Source organism: Phaenicophaeus curvirostris, chromosome 2 (assembly GCF_032191515.1).
Source record: "Phaenicophaeus curvirostris isolate KB17595 chromosome 2, BPBGC_Pcur_1.0, whole genome shotgun sequence".
In the NCBI taxonomy this organism is placed as follows: Eukaryota; Metazoa; Chordata; class Aves; order Cuculiformes; family Cuculidae; genus Phaenicophaeus; species Phaenicophaeus curvirostris.
This window is the reverse complement of record NC_091393.1, coordinates 9070765-9095417: the sequence shown is the minus strand read 5'-3', so window position 1 is coordinate 9095417 and position 24653 is coordinate 9070765. Positions and strand designations below refer to the sequence as shown.

General features: G+C 37.3%; 1 protein-coding gene across 2 annotated transcripts in view; it reads right to left on the bottom strand.

The window, feature by feature from the left end:
• The window catches only part of RNGTT (RNA guanylyltransferase and 5'-phosphatase), a 189613-nt gene that overhangs the window by 57640 nt on the left and 107320 nt on the right, over nt 1-24653 (bottom strand). For both annotated transcript variants that reach the window (XM_069851265.1, XM_069851266.1), the window contains exon 13: nt 8406-8506. In XM_069851265.1, coding sequence (XP_069707366.1) covers nt 8406-8506 — 101 coding nt within the window. The remainder of the gene's footprint in view (nt 1-8405; nt 8507-24653) is intronic.

Below are 24653 nucleotides of genomic sequence, written 5' to 3'. Positions count from 1 at the left end.
AATAACTCCTACAACTTAAAAAGTGAATTTATATTGGTGCAACCTAAAAATATGCTCACAATTGAATTTCAGTAAATCTGAGAGTAGCATATCCATTGCCTAAGCTAAAGGAAGATGAACATTTTTTGTATTTAAATTAGACAGTTTCTAAATTATGCATCTGGCAAACCTTTACAGCATATAAAAAAGAACAATGTTAAATGCTTCTTTATTAAAAATGTGTGTTATTTTATTTTGCAACTTAAAAATCCTCTCTACAAGGACAAACTCACAATTTGTGAATTAAATGTAGGTACAGAAAAACCTCTATATACAGCAAAGAAAGCATGAAGAAAGAAAAATAAAAATGCATTAAAATACTTGGTAATTAAGTGTCAAACAGTTCTATGTTATTTAAAAAAACATTCTACATCTTCTCTGCAGGTAATCATAGATTAACTCTGATTGGCAAGAACCTTTACATGTCATCTCCCTCGTGCTCAAGACAGAGTCCGTTTCCAAGTTACACCAGGTTGCTCACAGCCATATCCAACCAGCTTCTGAGTATCTCCAAAGACGGAGACTCTACAACTTGCTCGCCTACTGCAGTGCTAAACCTTTCTCACACCCCTTCTCCTTGTGTCCTTCTACAATTTGTGCCCTTTGATTTCCATTCTTTCAAAACACATCTCTGGCAGCCTGTTTCCATTTTCCCTAACCTGCTGTTAGAGAGCAGTAAACACCAATAAAGTATTATGTAGCCACCTTCTCCTCAGCCTGAACAACCCGGTTCTCTCAGCCTCTCTTTGTATACCAGGTTCTTCAGTCCCCTCACTGTCTTAGTGGCCCATCATTGCTCCAGTGCATCAATGTTTTTATCATACTAGGGAGCCCAAAACTAGACTCATCACCGAAGATGCAGCCTCACAAATGCTGAACAGAGGTGAAGAATCATCCTCCCTCTCCACATGCAGCCCAGGTATCAGCTGGACATCTTTGCCACAAGCGCTAACTACTGCTAACTACTCAATGTCAAAGCTTTGCCCTCCAGTACTCTGAGGTCCCGTTTGCTCAAGTACTCCCTAGCTTTAACTTCCTCACCTGTTGGCAGTTGTGCAGGCTTTGGCTGGCATAGCAATAGTATTTTTCATGGTAGCTAGTTTGGGGCTTTGTGCTGGAAACAGTGTTGATTATCCAGAGATGTCTCAGTTATTGCTGACCAGAGCTCACACAGAGTCAAGTCCCTCCTCTCTTCCCACCCCACCAACTCATAGGCTGAAAGAACACAAGAAGCTGGCAGGGGACACGGGTGGGACATCCTGCAGATGGCTGAACACCTGCCTGCCAATGGGAAGTGGTGAATACCTTGCATTGCTCTGCTTGTGTGCATGGTTTTTGCTTTACCTATTAAACTGTCTTTGTCTCAACTCACAGTTTCTCTCACTTTTACTTTTGATTCTCTTCCCTTTCCAGACGTGGGGGGAGTCAAGACCAAAGCCAAAGCAGCATTGTGTACCTCAGCCCTTCTTGAAGCTTTTCTCACTATGTCTCCTGCTGCATTAGCAGAACACCATCTTCCTTAGTCTTTCTTTAGTTACTAAGGTTTAGTTACTAGTTACCAAAGTCCTTAACTTATCTTCAACTCCAGTAGAGTTCTGGCTTTCCTAGTTCTTTCCCTCCACACTCCAACACTGGTTTTATGTTCTCCACAGAGGTCTGTCCCTGTTTACATCTTATATACACTTCATTGCTCAGGTGAGTTAACTCAGGAATTCTCCATTCAATCAAATCAGCTGTCTGTCATGCCTGCTTGTCCTCCTGCACGCTAGAAAAGTACATCCTTGCACATTTTGAGGAGGTTGTCCTTGTATAACAATCAGCTATCCTCGGCCTCTGCACTTCAGGGAACTTGCCATAGGACAATAGCTACCTGTTCCTTTACAAAGCCAAAGCCAGCTATCCTGAAGCCCAAGATCATTTCTCCACTGCCTGGTTCTCTCACTCATCTCTTGGATTCTACCACCTTACAGTTGTTTAGCTGGGGATGGCATCAGCCCTCTATTTCCATATTCACAACTAGCAATAAATCTAGCTCCACAGCCAAATAGGAATAAGATATCTATCCAAATGTAAAATAGGACAGAGAAGTGCACGGGAGATAAGAAAAGTTTAGAGGCATATGGTATTTGGGAGCTTTTCTTGATCTTGCGTACAGATAGAAATGGATCTTTACCAGAGTGGATAATCGTTATGATAGCTGACATGAGCAACTAGAAAGACTGCTTTAAGAAGGCAGCTAGCTCAAGAAAAAGGAGCGGAATCCATAAAGTATGCAAGGCTACATTTACATTCCATTTTGCAAGTATATAGATAATTTTAGGACGATATGAGGCAAAGCTTTTAAAAATCTGGAGATATGAGTAGCTAAAGTAGAATAATTATCTGACAGATGGAGATTGCCCAAAGCTGCCACTTGAACATATAAAAAGATGAGGCTGAGTTCATTGCTAAAATACAACACTACAAATTCCAAGAGCATCCTGAGTATTAGCTGTGGAAGGTACAGCATCGTGTTCAGTGTACCAGAGTATAAACAGAAGTTAAACTCAAAGCCTTACTTTGAAAATAAATTTTAAAAACTGAAGTGTTATGAAAAGATTTTAAGTATCCTCACATAAGCAATATCACATAAATACTTACAGCATAATACGTATGTAAAATGTGTATCTAGTAGTTTCCCTTGCAGTGCCAATGGTGGCAATTATGCATGTATATTTCGACCACAAAAATCGTTGTGCTTCTCCTTCCCACGCCACCTCACTATTTTTTCTACACATAACATCCTCTCTCCATCAGTTTGCACAACCTTGCCCTTTACATGTCTTCAGAACCAGTAGGATCTACTGTGGTAACAGCTGAATGCCTTAAGGTAATAGCTAAACAAATTACTCTTTTAATTTGCAACTCTTACATTCCTTAAAAAGTAAACAACTTTGAAGCACATGCTTCCTTTAACAACGGTACAGCCATAAATGCAGTTAATATATTCAAACCTGTACTCCTCCTGCTGTCATCCCACCACTGTGCATTTTGCATCTATTTGCAACATCTTGTCCTTATTTGTTCTGTAATTGCTGTGCGACATCATCTGCATTCTGCCTCATAATTCCACCATAGTCAATAGAAATGCAGCCCCAATCTTCACTGTGATCTTTGGAGGCGAGAGGAATATGGAATTATTATTTTTATCACCACAGTACTATTTGAAAAGGTCCTTTTCTGTGATGGATGGCACGTGTAATAGCAAGTTTGTGCTCTTTGATAACAGGCACGCTGCAAACAGGTGAGAAGGCAAGGAGCTCACAGCCCAAACCAACAATGTATGAATCACACAAACTGGGGAATGGAAAGAGAAGATGGAGGAACGAAACACAGGCCAGACTCTCCTGTCTGTTCTGCAGACCTTAGCCTATTCAACTCACTCTTTCATGATTTTTCAGTCAGTTACCAATTTTTTCTTTTTCAAAGTACCAGAGTGAGGAAGAATAGTTTATAAAATGGATTGGCCACCTTGTGACAGACAACATAGCTGTATCACAACAAATCAAGAACATCACGGTCATTTTTGATAGGAATGGTTGGACTCGATGATCCGGTGGGTCTCTTCCAACCTGGTTGTTCTATGATTCTATGATTCTATGATTTTGAACCAGTCGCAGCTTCCTTTCCCCTGCCCCTTCAGAAGCTCTTTCTAATTTACAGAACAAAAAGGACAGCATCGCATCTACTTCAAGGAAAACATTCATCTGCCTGTAGTCATGATTATCTGTATCTGGGAGTTTATTTGTAATGATTGATAGGAACTGGACTCGATGATCCGGTGGATCTCTTCCAACCTGGTGATTCTACGATCAATCTATTCAAGATTTGAAGACCCTGCTGTCGAGATATAAGCCCGCTGTCCTGAAAAATACAGCATTTTATCTCTTGTTTTTTATTCCTTGACAATGGCCAAGCTAAGCAGAACTTTGCCTAAACATTCTACTTGGTTTTTTTCCTTATGTGGCATAATAATCATGGGCATAATAAAAAATAATACAGACTCGCTACTAACGAAACAGGTAATGTCTACTCCAGATTACTAACTTTTTAAAAAAGAAACAAAACTTTATTACTATTTCTGACTTAGAAGATGAGTAAAATTCCTGATTCTTCCCAGTACCTCAAGGTTCTATATAAATTTTATATCATTTTTAATTTGAAATGGCATTGAATTGACACAATAAGATATTCAGTAAAATCAATAAAAAGAAAAGCCTTGCTTGTAATTTGATTTTAGTATGCCTGATTTGGATAAAACTAAGGGACTTGCACTGGCTAATTAAAAAAAGTAAAACGAAGCACAGAGATTTAAGAAATTCTGGTTTGGGAAGCTACCACAAATCTGGCACTATGTAGATATTTTCAGTTGATATTTGTGACATTTAAATAATGCTCAGGGATTTTATTTTTTGAAGAAGTATTCTTAGAGCCAGACATTTTGGGAAAAGGTATCTTTACTGTTAAAAAGCAGCCTTCTCTGTAATATAACTGCGGTATTGCATACAGCAATTAAACAACTTTCTCTGCTGATAGGATTGTTTAACCTGTAGGTCATTTGGAAATGCAGTTGATGTGTTTATATCCCTCTTATTTTATTTCCTAGGAGTGCCATCATAATTTAGGAAAAATACAAGGTACTGTTGTATGACCAAAGGGCTCCAGTTTGCATCAGGGGTGTGAGACCCTTATCTTAGCAAACGTGAAGTGATAGAGAAATGCTGGGAAGTAGATTTACCTTGTAAAGCATATGTAACGTGAAGGCTTTTCAGTTCAAGTGATGTGATTCACCAGAGATAAACAACAAAGTACTCTCTTGTTTAGCTGATCTAATAAATTGTTGGTTGGGTTTTTTTCTTTTTTTCTTTTTTTTTTTTTTTAAATATTGATGTGATGAGAAGAGATTAAGAGAGCGTAAACTAGAATTCTTGCAAACACAATATAAATTTAATCTAACCATCATCCTGATGCTTGGACAGGCTGGACTACAACAATACACAGGGGACAATTACCATGGTTCAACTGATAAGCTCTAACTCACTAAGGCGCAATAATGCAATCCCTTTCAAATAGTTGCACTGAAGAGGACTGTCAGCATTTGGTCACTGAGGTTACAGAAACCCTGCCTTTCTTTGGGATGCAGTAGCATTCCCTTTTCCATCTTGTATATTCTTTGTTCTGCAGTCTACACCTTTATAGGAAAGCTTATCTTGAAAGTACTTCATAGATCATAAACCAAATGCTTCTTTTTAATTCAATGGTAAAACTCCCTCTGATATCAGTAGTGAAATAACTGAACCCTAGATAAAAACAATCGGTCATTCATCCATAATTGAACTACATCTGGGGTGAAACACAGCAGCTATTTTTGCAGTTAACGGTACTATTGCAGATTGATCTATGGATGGAAATGCACAACTGAAAGCACAGGGGAATTTTAGGTAGATGGAAAATAATCATGCTGACTAAAATCTGGCAAACTCCCTAGAGGTAACTCCTTTATTCATACAAAAAATGCATAAGATTGTTTACAATTGTTCAGGATCTCAATTACATATGCCATCCAAAAGACATGTCCAACAGCTGACAGTGCTCTAATCTCATGCTACTGAATAAATAATGCTCATATATGCTTTCTCCACCACCACCTCCCCCCTCCCACCAATTTAAGTGAACAGGGAACTATAAATACAAGCACTGCATGGTTGGAGTTTTACAATACAGGTTCAGCCTGTATCACTAATGGCTAGGCTGAAACTGTGATAAAATCACACACTTGTAGCATGAGTTTTAAGTTTATCTGCATTTCAAGATTTTAAGATGAGCCAGTAAATCAGAACAGAGGACCTGGAAATCACAGACAGTCCCCATTCTCGTTGTTTCAAGCATTCAAGTATTTGAGATCAATACTTTGACTTTAGCTCCTCATTTGTCCGTAAGAGATCAATACAAAGGCATATCTTCTATTTCCATAAATACTATTGTTTGACTATACCAAAACAACACACAAATTCTGTAACAGTACTTAAACCACATCTGTATTACTCTGCTGTCAACTGCATGCCAGATTTGTTTTTGATTACTGAAGAAGAAAACTTTTTACCTAAAAGGTTGAAACCAATATCAATGCTTGCTTTTAATCTCAGCGGGTGGGGGGGGCAGGAAGCTTAACGTTATCATGTTAGAACTGCCAGTAGGAAGAAACCTAGTTCATGAAAATAGAGTTTTTAGTTATATCAGAAATCAACCATCTTCTTACTCAGGAACTGCCTTTTTACAGTCTAAAATTAAAGATGCTTCTTTTAAAAGTCTAGTAAACCACTTCAAAATCAGTATAATTCTGATCTTTCCACAAATGAGTTCAGATTTTACCGAGCGATAAATTGGATACTCAAAATTAACAACTGAAGAGGCTAAACCTGAGTATTTCATTCATTGTTCGTGTTCAACTGGGCAGAAGCTACTGTTTCATAGGTCATTACTTAACATAAATGCCTCTCTCTCAACAATGGCAAATTACTATTTTCCACCCAGTACTTCATTAACTTTTCTTTTTGTTGGATGAGTACCCGTATTTTACAAAGAGCAGTCAACTACCATGTGAGATGAAATAACACATATCTGGGAGAACTGTGCTTTACTTATCAAATGTCAGATTTCTAGGATTTTTTTTTCTCATGCATATATAAGGAACATAAAGATTAACACATTTAAGTATTATAGTATTTAGAAACTCATTTAGACAATCATTTCCACAATATGAGAAATGCAGTTATTTTCACACAGCTACAATACAGTATAACTTTTCTAAATGTTAGAAAGTATTTACAGTTACACAATGGATCAGTCATTCTTTAATAACTTGCTACTAACTGCCCAACTTTTTGTAAAGAGTGTTTTTGATGGCTCATTATTCTATAACCAATCATGTTCATATTGAATAATCTATGATGTAATATATTAAACATAACACAATAGCACCGGTAGTTTTATATTTGACACCAGTGGTAACTAATCAAGCAAATACTCCTTTTTTTAATAGGAAATTAAAAATCTATTGTGTTTTGCTTCTGAATCACAGGCTACCTCTGTATATTTATAAACTCCAGCAGAAGTCATAAGAATACTGTAATAAAAATAAACTTCCGATCAAAAATAATGGTTGGGGTTTTTTTTCACAGAGATTGTTCATATTATACTGCTCTGTTATTTGAAAGCCAAATATGAAATGTTTGAAATGAGCTGATTCCCTCAAGTCAAAATTAACATGTTCCTGTTTATTCACTGAAATAACTATGTTGTTATTGTGGACTTAACATCATATTTTCAAACACAAAAATCTGAAGATATAATTCTGACCTCATGAAACGTTCAGAAGTTAGCAGTTGAATACATTTTGCAGAACAAAGCCCATATCCTTAACATACTATTCACCAAATATATTCATTAACACGACATGCAAATGTCTAAAAGTTAGATGGGCCATTATTAGCACTCCAGAATATGTAAGCAATATGTGAATTCATTTTTTAATCGTATCGAGTAGCCTGTGGCATAAAGAAAAAGAAAGGCTAAATGTCAGTATTTCAAACTGTCAGTCAAAATGAGTCCCAAATGTTAAAACATTAAGCAACCTAAAAAATCAATTAACTTTGTTTTAAACAAAATCTTTTCCAAGGCAAGCTTTAATCTAGTGACTCAATCCTCCCCTTCCTCTCCCTGGCTCAACTGAATATGGAAATTGTCCTACTTAATATGTGCAGTGACTGAACTATGCAAATAGTAAGCAGAACTGATGAAGTGTAAAGATTTACATGCCTTCTGCCATTAGAACTCACTGGTTTTGGTTAAGATTTTAATGGTTTTAAAGACAATATCAAAGAATACTTATTGAGTACAAATGTCAAGTTTTGTTTTTCTCTAAGAAAACAAGTGCCATTTCTCATTATGCAGAATTCTAAAATGGAAGAAAGCTTAGACTGTTATTATTTTCAATAAAACCAATGGAAAATAGTTATTTTATATACAAACTTAAGATTACATATAGCCTGTCTACTCTCTAAGAGGTAGAACCCAATCCAAAGAGGATGTTTGTAGAAGTTTTATAAAACTTAATTTAAGAATTAGTACATTTACTTTATAAACATCTGACATTGTTTTCAGCGCAACACTGATCACTACAGTTGCCTATATTTTCAATGAATAAATTCTAGAGAATATAGAAGGACTTAGCCCCAGGAAATGTCAAGAAATATCAGAGGAGAGATTAACTGCTAAGGGACATTCACATGAGTGTTATATTTTATAAAAGGGAAGTGATTACATACCCCTCTCCACCAATTCTTGTTATCTTTAGACGGAAATCAACGGAGTTCAGGCTGGGTGGCTTCCATTTCAAAATATCATCACATCTACCAGGCTTGTATTTCTGAAAAAAAGTTTAAAAGCAGTTTTATTAAGCTTATTGCGTTTCACTGGCTTTAAAAGTAACAATTCAGTATTTCAGACTATGTTAGCTGTCTCTAATGAATTACAACACTTAGTGATTGGAACAATGAATTTCCATTACCACGGAGGTAGTTGTGCTTCACTACTTTATTTGCTGTTCCCTTTTAAAACTGCTTAGCACTGTAGCCAAGTCATCGCATATAATAAAAAGCTGAGAATGGAAATAAAAATTAGCATACTTCATTATCTCTCTCTGGATAATGGAAAATTTCAAGAAAGAAAATAACACAGAATGGTAACAAATGAGAACACTGATACATAAAAGACACATTTAAGATAATCTCAGTATTTTTGAGCAATTTTATGAACAATATTTTTGTTTCTCATGCTGTTGCCTGACACAACACAAAAAAGCCAGCAGTCACCATACTGCGAACCATCAGAAAGGCCCATCAGAAACATGCTCCTTTGTACTAAAAGAAATTAAGTTATGTAAAGATTAAAAAACATCATTACATACAGGAACATAAATAAGGGAACATCTGTTCCATAAGGTAAACAGTACACATTTGAACCAAAAGTTGCACGGAGCAATTTTCTCATAAATTAGAGTTTTGTTTTCTCACGGTCTCTTCTATCATTTGATCTGGTTTATTAAGCTGTCATTTTCTTCATCCTTAGCTAATAGTGAGAGACAACCTGCTAATCCTTTCCTTACTACAATATCTTTCACAGCAATGGAGAAAATTAGAATTCACATGGATAGGGCAAAAGTAAAAGAATTTGGAGACGCACAGAATGAGAATTTTCAGTTGTTAGATACTTATTAGTCCACAGCAAGAAAATTTATGCAATTCTTACCTAAAAATAACCCCAAGAAAGTCCAATGACTTTTGGTAACACAGCAGTTACCACCATCACAGTGCACCCATGCTGTGTTAAATAATGCAAAATTTACTGATGATCAACCTTAAAGTTCTAATCTGAATTGACAAAAACAGATGAAGAATTTTCTGTTCTCTGATGGAAGAATGGAAAGCTATTCTTTCCAAAATAAATGCAGCATATCTTGCATATCATTTCTTCATGAAAAGATGGTGTGTGACTTTTGATAGATGATAAGAAAAGGCAAGCTTCACATAACTGAAACCCAAATCAGCTCCAAACATTTTTAGCTATAGTTCTGCTACACATGACAAAACCAACCTACTAAAAGCTTCTTCTCTTATTTTTTGATCATGGCCCTTGTTTGAGATGGATGGCTTCAGGCATTCTGTTCCAAAAGTAGGTATTAGAGCCACCTGCCCAACTTACTATTCTAAGTACACAGAGCTCTGCACTGCAATTTCTCCATTATCTTCTCCTCAACATGTCAATAAGATTTAATTTCTTCTTGTCCTTAGGACAACAGACAGGACCTCCTCTGACAGCTCTTATTTATGCCTGCTCTCCTTCGTCCACATCTTTTACTTTATTCCTTTCCAGCTACCTTCTAGTTGAAAATTTTCCCTTGGAAAGCAACTTCCTGCAATGGCTCTTCATATCTGTAACACCTGCCAGATCAGATCAAACATCTTTTGTTTCACTCGAATCAAAAATCTAGTTAGAAAGAGTGTGATAGTAAAGTTATGAAAGTATGTCATTTTCTTTCTTCACTTCTCACCCTATTTCCCCTCCATGTGATTTCTGTGCTGTAACATCAGCAGATATTTCAAGAAAGCTGGTTGCCTGTACCAGCTGGTTGCCTGTACACCTTTCCAATAGGAGATTTAAAAAAGTATTTTTTAAGTAATTTACAAAATTGAGAGACTTCCAGCAGTCAGTAAAAATATTCCTTCAGTTACCACCATCCTGCTGTTTCCTCCCTCATTTATCCAGCTCTTTTCCATTCACCATAAATATCTTAAAATCACAATGATCTCATCTTCAAGTTCTTACATTAATTGAATAAATTTTGTTCCTTTGCCATCCCTAAACTAAAAATCTGTTCTCATGCAGTGTGGTATTAAAAAATTTAAGGACTCATGCCATACATTCTAATAGACATTAAATACATAAGAACACAGAATGTAAAAAACCAATATGCTCAGTAAAGCATTTAACTTTTTCAGATCATGATTTATATATATAGATATACATAATGGTTATGTACTTAAATAGATTTTGAAGTATTTACATTCCATTTTAGAGGAAATATTTACTATCTTATAGTATATACTTAACCAGTTGTGTGCACTGAATGTAAGAATTACAATAAAGGTTGGTGGCATTCATCTTTATTTTTCAGTTAGTTTCCTGCAATTTTCTTGTACTTACATCTGACACAGAGACAACAGGGAACTATATTCTATATAAGTTTTATGACTAACATATGTTCCAGGAGTAGTAGGATAAAATACAGTTTTCAAAAAGACATAACTTGCTGCTCGCTCTCTTCTGCAGTTTTAATACAGCCAAAGACAATTACTACTGCTAGGTATTTATTATGTAGTTCAAAGAAGAACTGTAGGGAATAATTCCATTTGTGGCAAATTTCTAACAGTCTGAAAATTTAATCTATGAAGCAATTGCTACAGTAGTTATGAAGGAACACAGGCTACAGCTGAGTAGCTGAAGTTGTTGGAACAGGTGTTAATTTTATGTATGGAACTAAAGATCTGTCCTAGTGGACCTCTTTGATCTTTTATTACAACTGAGGTCATTAACCATTCCATAAATGTCATCTGTCAACCACACATAATCCTAAAATTTTGTATTAAGCCTCTGTGAGGCATGGCTTCTAATTTGTTGACTTGCAATAATCTGCTGAACAAGATTGCTGGAGCATTTACCCCAATGGATTTATTAATATATACTCAAATAATCCATTTCTTTTTAAGTAGGAGGTCATATTTTTGAGACCTCATGAACTATTAAGACTAGATCCAGACAAGCTGGCCTTAGAAAACCACCTCAACTGATTTAATATATGACTTCAATCCATCCTTTTACATATCATTCCTTTAAGGAGAAGACAGAGGAAAGTTTTTCTTTGGTACAGAAATAACCGTCTCAATCAAAAAAAAACCCGTGTTTGATGTCCAAAAGTTAAAATTGGACTGCTTCTGCATTCACAAGTACAAAATATTTCCTTCTAACCACAAACAGGAGTCTTGCTTTATAGTGAAACAGACATTGGTATCAAAACACACCCTCATCTTGAAAACTAAAGATTGAGATTTCTTTTGAGCCATGTGAAAAAATGCCCCCACGCTCAGCTTTTTTAATTGGCATTGTATTTTCTACACTCTCATGCTTAGGAACCAACATAGATATTCCAGGTAGGATGTACTATAGGATTTTTCTAAACTCTTTTTCCAAGACTGACAAATTATACCCTCACAAAAGTCAATACAAAATGAATTTCACAGCAGACAGGAACAACTATTCCAAGCTCAGTAATAAAAAGCAATGTTTTGACAGGATATATCCGCACACCTGTAATTGCACTGCTGGATCCACAATTTTGACTCAAGTTAATTACAAAATTAATTGGCTGGCTTGCTTGAAGAGGAGTGGGGAAGGATTTGTTCTTTAAGACAGAGTTATATTTCTTGCCTTTACCTCTACAGCCAGTACAGTATAAAACAAACCTCAATTAAACTTTTTGTCCTATTAATAAAAGAATTGAGGAAAAATTATCTCCACCACACTTCAATTTAGCCAAAGAGATCCTACCTAGAAAGCAATGGCAATAAATATATACAGTTCTAACTATCATGCTTAGTCTTCACCATTGTCAAGTAACACCCTTCTTGCTTCACGGCATTTTCTTAACACTGAACACCTGGTAAAGGTAAGTTACAGATATCTTTCTGAAGCAGTTACAAAGGGTTAGATAAGCAATCAGACTTCAAAGCTCATATTAAGAACAAGTTACACAGCCCCTTTAGACTTCTCTGTTACCATGAAAGACAGAAATTCACAGAAACCTAGATTAAAATAAGAATACAAACAAAGGCCACATTAATAATACGGGAGAAGGTTTGTTTTTGTAACAGGTCAGTCCATACACATGATACAGCAGTAGTAAGTTCTCAAGTTTGAATGCTAAGTGCTAAATCAACTTCTTGAAATATGAGTTGGAGCCAAACATGAATTCTGCTTGTTAAGTATGTGAAAATTTCACCTTAGATGAATCATTGCATACTGCAGACCTGTTCTGCCTGAAGTTATGCTATATTCTAATTCCAAAACAAAATGTGAAGCAATCTGTCTGAGAACAAACTACTCCCTGGCATTTTAAATATAGCATTCATAGCAATGATATCCTCACAACCACCCCCCAACAAATATGCACGCATATGACTACTTCTGAAACGTATCAGGTCCCATATCATCTCAAATGCAAAGTTCATGGTTCAGTCTCAAACCTTTCAACTTACTCTAACCACAGAAATTAGAACTCCATGCCAAAAATGTACATTTACAAATCAGAAACTACCTCAAATAGCTTTAAAGGATTGGACTATATGACCTCTTGAAGTCCCTTTCAACCTAAATTATTCTACAAAGCCTTAATCTCTCTTTGGATGCTTGTTGTTTCAGCAGCTATATTGGATGCACTTCCACTGGCATTTTATGCAAAAGTAAGGAACTTTCAAAGTTAAACTCCTAGTTGTTCCTACTCAGTACATGTTATTTGAGGTAGCTGGGCAGCTCTGATGCATGCAAATTGGATTCTATTCCCATAATCAAAACTGAAGTTTCACTTCAGGAACACACCTAAAGCACTTCACACCATATTATGGACACTAGAGTCCAAAGCAAAGGCTGCACCACTGCAATGCAACCTAGCACCTACCTAGCACTGACAAACCTGAGCTGTGAAGACATCTTGCAATATCCTGAAATTCTACTTTAAATAGTGTCATAGAATGAATTACAGAATAATTTGGGTTAGAAGGGACCTTAAAGACCATTGAGTTCCAACCCCCTTGCCATGGGCAGGGACACCTCCCACCAGTCCAGGCCTTGAACACCTCCAGAGATGGGGCAGCCACAGCTTCCCTGGGCAACCTGTGCCAGTGCCTCAGCACATCAGCCAATTCCCTCAGGTCTCTGGGATGCAGCTCATCAGTTCCCATAGACTTATATATGTGTAGGTTCCTCAGGTGGTCACGAACCTGATCTACTATGGGAGGGGGTTTGACCCCTGGTCACCATCTTGCTGTCCCATGACCCAGGAGAGGCAAGGACAGCGGTTGTCAGTGAAGACCAAGGCAAAAAGGTTGTTGAGTACCTCAGCCTTCTCCTTATCTGTTGATACGAGGTCACTATTTTCATCCATCAGTAGCGCTATGTTCTCTTTAACCTTCCTCTCCTCTTCTGATCGACGTATCTATAGAAGCCCTTCTTGTTAGTCTTCACTTCCACTGTTAAGTTCAGCTCCAGCAGCACCTTGGCCTTCCTGATCCCATCCCTACACAACTGGGCAGTGTCCCTATACACATCCCAGGTTCCCTGTCCCTGCTTGCACTGCCTGTGCAGTTCCCTCTTGTTCTTGAGTTTAACCAACAGGTCTCGACTCAGCCACGCTGGTCTCTTCCCTTCCCTGCCTGATTTCCTACATCTGGGGACTGAGCGCTCTTGCACTTTATCGAAAGCATTCTTAAATGTTTGCCAGCTCTGTTTAGCTCCCTTGCCCCCGAGGACCATGTCCCAGGGGGTCCTACTGAGTAAATTTGTATTCAACGGGTGGTCCAACAGAAAGCTGAAAGCCCGGGCACTGAGTATATTAATGGCCCATAATGAGGATGAAGTTTCACTCCAAAAAGCTGCTTTCACACGGGATAGACTTTGCTGCTCAGTATTTCGTAGGAGGAAGAGTAGGGTTAGTTTCTGCATTCTGGGCAGGCAGTCTGGGCTGTGGGGTGTAGCTGACTCACCATGAAGACACCCACCTGGAAGACTGAGTGACTTCAGCTGAAAGTCTAGACAAAACAAATGGTTCATTTCTCACAGTGATTGAAAAAGAAGAGCTGGTGGGATGACCAAGAAAGAAGTTTGTGCCTCGTCGAGAGGAGGAGAAGGTTTCCTTGACAAGGATGCCTTACCATCCTACAAAGCCTGATCCGCCAGCTCTATGTCCCTAACCCTTATTAAATATCACCCTCCTGAAGTGCAGCAGCAGCTAACAGAGACCACCTTGCATTTCCCTTCCTACGCATCTTCCCTCACTTCTTCCACCCCCAAATGAAAGCCAGAAAATAGCCCAGCTCGCTTTTTCTTCTAAACAGCAACAGTTCTCCTACTTGTGAGCTACAATTTCCCCTCAATAAACCGGTCAGACTTGTAATGTATTCAGACTCCTGCTAAGGTGGCAGCCACAGGCACACACTAATTCAGAAAGAAGATAGAAAAAAGGGCACAGAAGAGGTATGCCCAAGAGGTTTGGCAAGTTGAGTACCACTGGGAAGTAAAGACAGATAGGGTAGAAAGGGACGGAGTTAACCAAGACAGCTACTGGAATCTATCAGAGTTCTTTTAAATCACCAACATAATTTGCCACATTGCAAATGCCATCAGCATTTAACCACAATAAAATGCAATAAATGACAATAAAGTATCCTTGAAAATGAAATGTAAATATTAAACATAAATCTTTACATCTAAGAATTTTAAGTTTCAAAGAAGTTACCTTGCTATTTTGTATTTTAACACCATAAGAAACATCTGGCATTACATAAGTGACATTCTGTTATTTAGTTAGACTTACTTACAGGGAAAAGACATTAAAAGCATTTTCCAAACATTCTAGAATGCTTCAGGTTCACAAACAGTAAGAAATATTTGCTTTTTTTGTTAAATCCACATATTTCTATTACCAATATTCTCCTGTGATATAATTAAATTGTTTGCAAGCACCTTTATATTCAACATGATGATAAAACTTTCACTTGAAAGGAAAAAGTTAACTACCGCAAACCTATAACAACAACAAATCCTCTGCTCTTCCTACTCAAAACAGGGATTAAATGTTTTCTCTGAAGGGCTGTATCTAATTCTGAGGCCTCAATATCTACAGGGCAGCTGCTGCCCTACCCAATCTAATACTTTGCATTCAGCTGTGTAAACATAAAGACAGAATAATTACCCAAAATGTGTTTTTATTTTCTTGCACTGCAGACCCTGAATCACTTAAAAGAACCAAAAGGATCAATTATAATCAATAATTTTAGGCTAGACGTTATAGAGAGATGAGCCAAAGAAACCAAAGTTGCTATAATTGTCAACAGATTAGGCGATTAAGTCATATCAATTGATCAAGAGATCACAAGATGAAAGGCAACCTTTGACTCAATAGTACATTGGAGCACCTCCCATATGAGGACAAGCTGAGAGAGTTGGGGCAGTTCAGCCTGGAGAAAGAGCGCCCTTCCAGTACCTGGAGGGGCTACAAGAAAGCTGGGGAGGGACTGTTTATAAAGGCCTGTAGAGACAGGACGAGGGGGAATGGCTTTATATTGAAGGGAGGGGAGAAAATTAAACTGGACATTAGGAAGAAATTTTTCACTACGAGAGCGGTGAGGCACTGGCACAGGTTGCCCAGGGAAGCTGTGGCTGCCCCATCCCTCGAGGTGTTCAAAGCCAAGTTGGATGGGACCTTGGGCAGCCTGATCTGGTGGGAGGTGTCCCTGCCCATGGCAGGAGGGGTGGAACTAGATGATCCTTAAGGTCCCTTCCAATCCAAACTATTCTATGATTCTATGATATTCATAGATTTTTAAGACTGGAAACTATTACTGGGCTCACTGAGTCAGCTCTGTTGCATACTGGACAGAAAAACTTGACCAGTAACATTTGCATCAATCTTATAATTCCTATTCAAAGTACTGCACACCTTTATGAAAAATACCAAGTGAAGAAGAAATCATAACATATATCTATGGAAGTTACCACTGCCATTTATTACACTTCTGCTTAAAAATGTATGCTTATTTCTACACTGAATCTTGTTAATGTCTTAGTTTAGACTGAAGCCTAGCTCTCCATGTAATTACTTCCCTTTTTAAGATAAAATGACTAAGTCTGAGTCTCACTGCATGGGTAATTTTCCAGTTGGCGAATGTACTCACCTTTATAGTGTAATTTCACAAAAGCCGTTAGAAGAGTAGGCAACAGAACTGAATCTACTATTCCAATATTCTTTTCACTGCTTATTTATACAGAGGTATACAAAAGAAAGTGTATATGTGCTTTGTATTCTTTTGCATTGCATCGAAAGGTGCTGACAACTAGCTGGAATTATTCTTTTCAGATTCATGCCTTTATGTGGGACTCAATACACTTATTCCTAGCTATGCAGCCCACATTTAGCAGCATTCAAGCACCATAAGACCAAACGATCCAGGTTAGCTTACATGACTGATCTTTCGAGAATATAAGTTTGCTGAAGAAGTAAGAAATAGTAACAACATGACCATAAACACATACACACAAATAAATCCAAACCTATCATTAAAACCCTTCAATGTAATATACATCCTTATCTAGCACCAAAAAAAAAGTATGGAAAAAAACACACAAGACACTAAAATCTACTTGAGGAAATAAGTCATGCCACCAGCAGTTTATCTTTGACTCTTAGCTACTTAAAAGTACTCTGCCCTCCTGTCCTTTCTTACTTGCCTTCTCAGTTCCAACTCCTTCTGTTATTCAAAATGTCCCCACAAACATCTTACATCCTCTCCATATTGCCCACAAACTAGCATTGTAACAGCTCCTGTTCTTTTGCATATATTCTATTCACTTTGCCTGGTATAATGCTAAGCAAAAGGAAATGTGGCACCAGAGCTGTCTTGGTCACTGGGTAAATGTGATTAATTCCTGCTCTCGCTGTTTATTGAACACAATGCTGAGAAATGGAAGAAAGAGATATACTAGTCCGATCACAGGCCCGCAGCACCTCCTGGGTGAGGAACAGAAAGTCCAGATTTTCTTACTGAAGTCTCAAGCAAACAGGTTACTGCTTTAAGACTGCTTTAAGATCAGTGGACTCATTCCTAACTCACATCCTTGGAAGCGAAGGCAAACTATGTTGAACACTATGTCATTTATGGTGTTTGGTGGTGATCACAGGTGATCAATGAATTAGCCTCAGAGATTATCCATCACACACACAGACAGCTGCTTTGCACACTGATAATCTAGGAGACAAAGGAGATAAGGTCCAAGAATAAAAACCTCCAGGTTCAAAAGGCAGGGTGAATGATTACGAAGACTGATTCAGAGAAAAAGTGGTTTTCACTCGGCTCCACCCTCTAAGTGGCTAGAAATAAGCATCACTGTTCGTATCATCACAGTTGTCCTGCTGTGCTCTTGTCCAGCATCTCCCTCCTAGGACAATCATTGTACTGCTCACAAAGTACCACCTGGCCATCCACTGTGTGCATACAACGACTTGGTTCACAAATAAACAGACAAATCACAGGGGGAAGAAAAAAAAAAGCCTCATTAAAACAGAGTTCGACACCATAATTCCGCAGCTTGGAAAACATTACTTAGCCTTATAAAAGCTAATGTAACTCATGTGAGCTAACCATGATTGCCAAGGATAAGAACATTCCAAGTTGTTTCCAATTAGAAACGTAACTGTGCTCCTGAGAGAAAGTATTTTTACTATAGTTTTGAGAAATTCAGTCATATTAACGAAATGTTTGGTACCTGTACACTCAGCTGAGACGACTTATTTAGAAAATAAGTCGTCTGCATAGGAAAAATTACTTACACGCAGGGCTTTCAAGCCTATGAAACTGTATTAAGCAGTTGCCATTGAACTGAATGTTTAAGAGCTCCTTGTTTCTGAAGGCTGCGAAAAATACTTAGGTGCTTCAAATATGCATTTAGGAGCAGCATAAAATGATTACAAGAAGGCAGTAGAACAATGAGATGCTAAAGCTGAGGTACAAACAATATTGGTTGACCAGGCTTTGGAGAGTCTGAACAATTCAGAGACATCTAAAAAATTTCTGTCAACGCATCCGACAGATAAAACTTTGACAAATGCATGTCAGCAAGGGAAAGATGTGTTGCATTTCATTTGGTGGTATAGATACCGTTAAGAAAAGGGGCTGTAATGAAACCTTTTCAGTGGCACTCAGTGTCTCAAAAATTACTAGGATTCCTCTATTCTTAGAAAAACAAATCAAACGTACCCAGTACTGATTCTTTTACTGTAGATGTTTGACAGAATTTCTGTATAAACTCTTGAAATTTAAATCAGGCATTTTTTTTACAAATATGAGCCCATTGCACCTGTATTTCTAAAGGAAAGACAAGATGTGATTTGTAATGGTTGGACTCGATGATCCTGGGGGTCTTTTCCAACTTAGTGATTCTGTGATTCTGTGATTCTGTAAGTGCTCCTAAAAGTGATCAGAGTAAACTCCTGGATAAACACCAGTACTTTCCAATATCCTGCCATTTGTGAAAGGTATTTTAATAGTTGAGAGAAAACTCAAAAATAGTTGAGAGAGAAGAATCTATAATACTGTATGGAAAACACATATGAACACAAAATGGCTGCAAAACATGATCTAAATATTTTCCAGTTTCATGCAAACAGTTCACACACTTCATATCAAGTTCTTCACCCAGCATAATCTGTGTCTAGCTACACACAGATGCCCATGACCCCCTAGCTAAAAGATGACAAAATAAGCAAATTCCTCCCTTTCAAAAAAAAAAAGAAAATAATAAATGATGTTTTTAATGCTTAGGGTTCTAAATTATTGATTCAGAACTCTTGAAGTATCAAAGAGCAGCCCTCACTGAACATCAGCTTTTTGCCTGGTTTAGTTATTTTCTCAGAATACAGAGACATGCTGATGTTCGATAAATATTTGATCAGCTTGAAAATAAGTTTGTTAACGAATTCCAAACATTATACAATGTAATGGTGTCACGTCATAGAAAGCAAATATATAGATAACAACCTTAGAGGCTCAAAAAGACGGGAAAAGACATGTTCTTTGGCTAAGCTCAGATCATTTAGTGTCTACATTAAGCCAAAAGTATGATAAAGCCAACTCCTGATAACAAAGTTTTAAATAACTCATTAGTTGACAGTGGTGTCAACATGCTGCTTTAACCCCATATAGTCAAGCAAATTTCTGTAAATTTCATCATTCCTCCACTTGAAATAGCAAAATAAGGAAAAAATAGAATTAACATGTATTTTAAGACAATAGCTTCAGTATATTCTGAAAACTTTTCCTTTACTTTTTAATACATTATAAGCTAGAAGTAGCAGTTTTTATTGTGAATATATTACTGTAACACAATTTGTCTCTTATAGAAATGTGACTTGAAACCACATGAAGTAGAAAGAAAACTGTTATAATCAAAATGACTTCTGAAATATTAGGCTTAACTGCCATTACAGGCTGAAAAGCAAAACATGCTATTAACATGCACTCATTTAAATACTGTAAGATTATGTTTTAAACTAAGAATTTTAACATTTGAATGCGAATCAGGTTTCGAAGGTTAACCTGTATGAAGAAATTAATCTGTTAAGATTAAATAGCTATCTTTCAATTGCTTTTTCCAAAAGTGCATCTGAACTTCAAGTTAATGCAATATTTATACTGGAGTTCTTTGGCAATTACTGGGCTACATGTCTTCTACTCTTGCACTTTAATTTAGCTTTATACCTCTGGCTTCATTAAACATCTTGTTTCATGACTATACTAATAGCTTTTCTCAATATTCCATTAAGCAAGGAGAAAAATTATGAGGAAATTTTCTTCATAACTAACATCATTTACATATCAATCCTATTAATATTTGATAAATGGAGTTCAGTTCACAGTCAAAAAATCCATGTTTATAGTTATCAGAATGTAGCAGCCACAAAATTACTCATTACTCTTTCCTTCCGCTCACCCTCCCACCCCCCAGCCCATTGCTGTAAGCAGCAGAAACCTACTCTCAGTCACTTCTGCTTGTAGTCAGTCTTTCACTCAAAATTGAGTTCAGCCTGGAGAAGAGAAGGCTCCAAGGAGATCTTATAGCAACCTTCCAGTACCTGAAAGGGGCTACAAGAAAGCTGAAGAGGGACTATTCATAAAGGCTTGTGGTGACAGGATGAGGGGGAACGGGTATAAACTGGAGAGGGACAGATTTAAACTACACATTAGGAAGAATTTCTTCACCATGAGAGTAGTGAGACACTCGAACAGTTTACCAAGGGAGGTTGTGGAAGCTCCATCCCTGGAGGTTTTTAAGGCCAGGTTGGATGGGGCCTTGGGTAACCTGATCTAGTGGGATGGCACTGCCTGTGGCAGGGGCGTTGGAAGTAGATGATCTTTAAGGTCCCTTCCAACCCTAACTATTCTATGATTCTATGAAATTATGATCTGGAACTAGAAACTCTAATACTTGGTCTGAAACAAAGCTGAAAAGTAAACGGCTTCAAATTGTTGGCTAACGCATATGATCTACAATGGACTAACTGCTGTCTGACTTCAACTCTAAATTCTGCTTGTGGCAAACTGAAAAGCTACATACTTCTACTTCTGTGACAAACAAAACGTCCTGACAATCGAGCTATCAACCCTGCAGCAAAAGGATCTGTTGACGGTCCATGGTTGCAACTTAAGGTATCAGATTTATATTACTATCGAGTAGTCTGTAACTTTCATCTAGTATTTATAACCTCTTTAAAATATGTGCTGTGTAAGTCTTCAGGAAAAATAAACCCAACAATAAAAGCAATCAAGGCATTTGAATTTTCCTTCTGTTGCTTTATTTTGTTGTCTTTATTTGACCTTGTATCACTAACTTGAACTGAGATGGCCTCAGTGTGTCATCAGTGCAAACTGTCACCAGGATGCCAAAGTGACTGCAGAATACTATTGTATTTATTTACTCAAACAAAATTTTCTTTCAAATTAAGCTTCACAACTCACCAACAGCCTTAAGCAGAAATTAATATAACAGAAAAAAATCTAGCCTATATAATTTTTCCTCAGCCATATGTTAATTTCCTTTTCCCGTCCCTCTAGAAACAAAGATTAACAAGCCCAGAGGTATGAAGCTAAATAGCTTAAAACAACTGTCTAGGAAGACTAATTAGAGTTAGGCTAAACTAAAGTTTCACCCTGATCTCCAAAAGACCCTATGAAATACTGACTAAAATCAATCTTCCTTCATTTCCAACCACCTATTCTACCAAAACAATCAGCTGCTTCCTCTCATGTGATCAGGAAACCTGTTTCTTCCTAAAGATTTCAACACAATCTTTGCTAAAAACTACAGCAGTTAGCTTGGGATGAAACCCAAAGGTTATGTTTACCTTTAATTACTTTTAAGAAGGCCATAATCATTGAGACTGTGGGTGAAATCCAGTCTAACTCAGACACAGAGACAGGGGAGCTCCAGTTGCTTAATAAAGCAGCTCTCCAATAAGCACTTATTTCCCTTGTGGCAAATGGAGAAAGATGAGTATCTGAAGCTTTACACGTGTTTACATACCTAATTTAGGAGGAGAGGACTCCCCGTCACTTGCTCCTCCTCACTGAATATATGTAGTACTTACGCACTTGCTGTTTTCAGATTCAGACACTCTTCTTCAAGTCATTATATTACTACATATCTCAAAGATTCAAACATTCCTTAAATAAGAACATATGAGACCACTAATGCTGCTTTTTTCCGCTATTCTTTCAGTCCTAATTAGGTATTAATAACCCCAACAGAAATGCAATATTCCCAATGACAAGCCACAGGGTGGACTGTGATGAAAGGCAGGAGCAATTTCAATTCTACTATATTTATTAGGTGATTTGTATAATTTTCAGTTGACACTACTTGAATTTGGAAAACAAACCAGAAAAACCTTTGGACAACTGTATTGCTAGATACCATGACAATGCTCAGCTGATGTTTTCTGTACTTACAAACAATAACCTTCTTAAAAACTAATCTACCGTTGATAACACTTCAAATTCTAACCATTCTCTTTCCATTTTAGATTTAACAGGAGTCTACTCAAATTCATATCTGGAGGGCTGCTTAAGACATTAACTCTTAATTCACAGCTACAGAAGTTGCTGATAGACAATGAAAAGATGGGTCTTAAGTAAATTGTTGGGACAACAAGGAAAACACAGAAGCATTCCTGGCCCAGCTCCTTTACTTTTTTTCTCTTTTAGTCTCCTAAAGCAATGTTTATTATTCTTCTCCTCTCCCACAGTGACACAACAAATCTCTGAAAGAGCCTTAGGGATATCACCTCTTTCTTAATCTTCCTTTCACGCCTCTACTGTGAAAAAAACACTTACTTGCATGAAGCCAGTGATGCCGGAGAAAACATTAACTTCCACTGCACAAAGAGCTAAGAGCAGTTGCTTCTCTGCATCACTTGTTTTACCAACCTTACTCTTTATATCTCTTTACATGCTAAAAGCTTTGTTATCTATCAGCCCAAACTTTCTCTCATTTCTCTCAATCCAACAGCCCCAGTCTCTCTTCATGTTCTGTCCTTTCACTTTACTACTTCTGATCCAAACTCAAGCTTAAGTGTAGTCACTTGAATTTACACCAGAGAGAAAGAGAAGTCAGTCTCTCAGGTTTGTGGATGGTTTGTGATAAAAGGCTCCTAGAAATCTCACAAAAGTTGAGATGAATCAGCCGAAAGTATTCAGTGCTTGAAGTCTGACAGCAGAAGCATCCCAGGTGTAACAAAAGAATTTCCATGAACTCAGCTGCAGTGCTCTCATCTGACTCAGTACAATAACCTGATCTGGAAGCTGGGTAATTTATCCGTATTAGAGACCACATTTGCAGGAGCTACAACTTGCAAATTTAAGCGTTCATCATAACATTGGGTTTGTTGACATTTTTCTTAAGCTACAATGATAATCAATATATCAGGAATAATATTTCAGCAAATCACCTTAGAGCTCAGAAAGATTAATGAAAACTACCAACCCTAAACAGAAAGATGCAAAAATATATTCCAAAATACTTCTTGAGGAATGCAAATCTTGAAAAAAAGAACAAAACCTAACATCAAGAAGCAAACAGTGGCTATAGCCTTAAGCTAGTCTGAACTAAGGAGAAACACACATGTATGAACTAAGCAATTGCAGCATGCTGGTCTCAGACATAGTTTAATCTCTCTTTTTAATTCCAGAGCTAAAAAGCCCCTAGAGCTGAACAGATATGCATGAAAGATGATGCACAGAAATGCCAGCAGGATTTTTTCTACGTGTTGGCAAATGTGTGCTACACAAAATTGTCATTAAGGGCTAGTTTATTACATTTTACAGGGCTACAAATCTCCTTGAATCAAATATTCATGAGTCTTGCTTCGAATAATGCATCCTGTGGTATTTTATAAGAAACAACAGAATCTAGCCTTTTCAACTACATATTCTAATATCCAGATTACAAAATTATGCAGTTTAATCATCTTAAATTCATCATTATCTATGTAGATTAAAATAGCAAACCCCATATTTTACATGTTTAGTTTCACAAGAGAACATTCATACAACATGAGAGTAAACCCAACCAGTAGAATCCAGCACGCACTTTGCAGTGCTTTTGCTTTGCAATTAGCAAGCTGATGTGCTTGGAGATGAAAAGAAGAAAAGAAAAAAAACAAATGTACACTGAAAATACAAGTATGTACTTTCTCTTTCAAGTATAGTATAATTTAAAACAGAATTTTCAGGAGAGTAATTTGGATAATGAGAAGGGAAAACTCCTCCTCTAAGGAGGAAAACCATAACATGCCAAAAGAGAAAATTAAAGGGTTACGCTCACTCTTTGTAAGAAATTAATCCTTGTAGTTCTGATTTAGGAATAGGTAATTCAGTGGCCCTGGGTAAATAAGAGGTTAAGTTGAATAGCATGGAGAGCACGGAAAGTAAAAGGAAAAGAAGTGTAGGTTGCATTTAAATAAAGTCACTCAAAGAACTCCACTTACTGTAACAATTAGTTGCCATCCTTAGTGCGCAACATTTGCCATCAAAAGCAGGGATTGAGCAAACGCAGTGAAGAACCTCCTCAAACTTCTCTGCTGTCAAGGAACTTTCATTCTGCTAATGGCAGAAAGGTTTCTGACACTTCCCAAT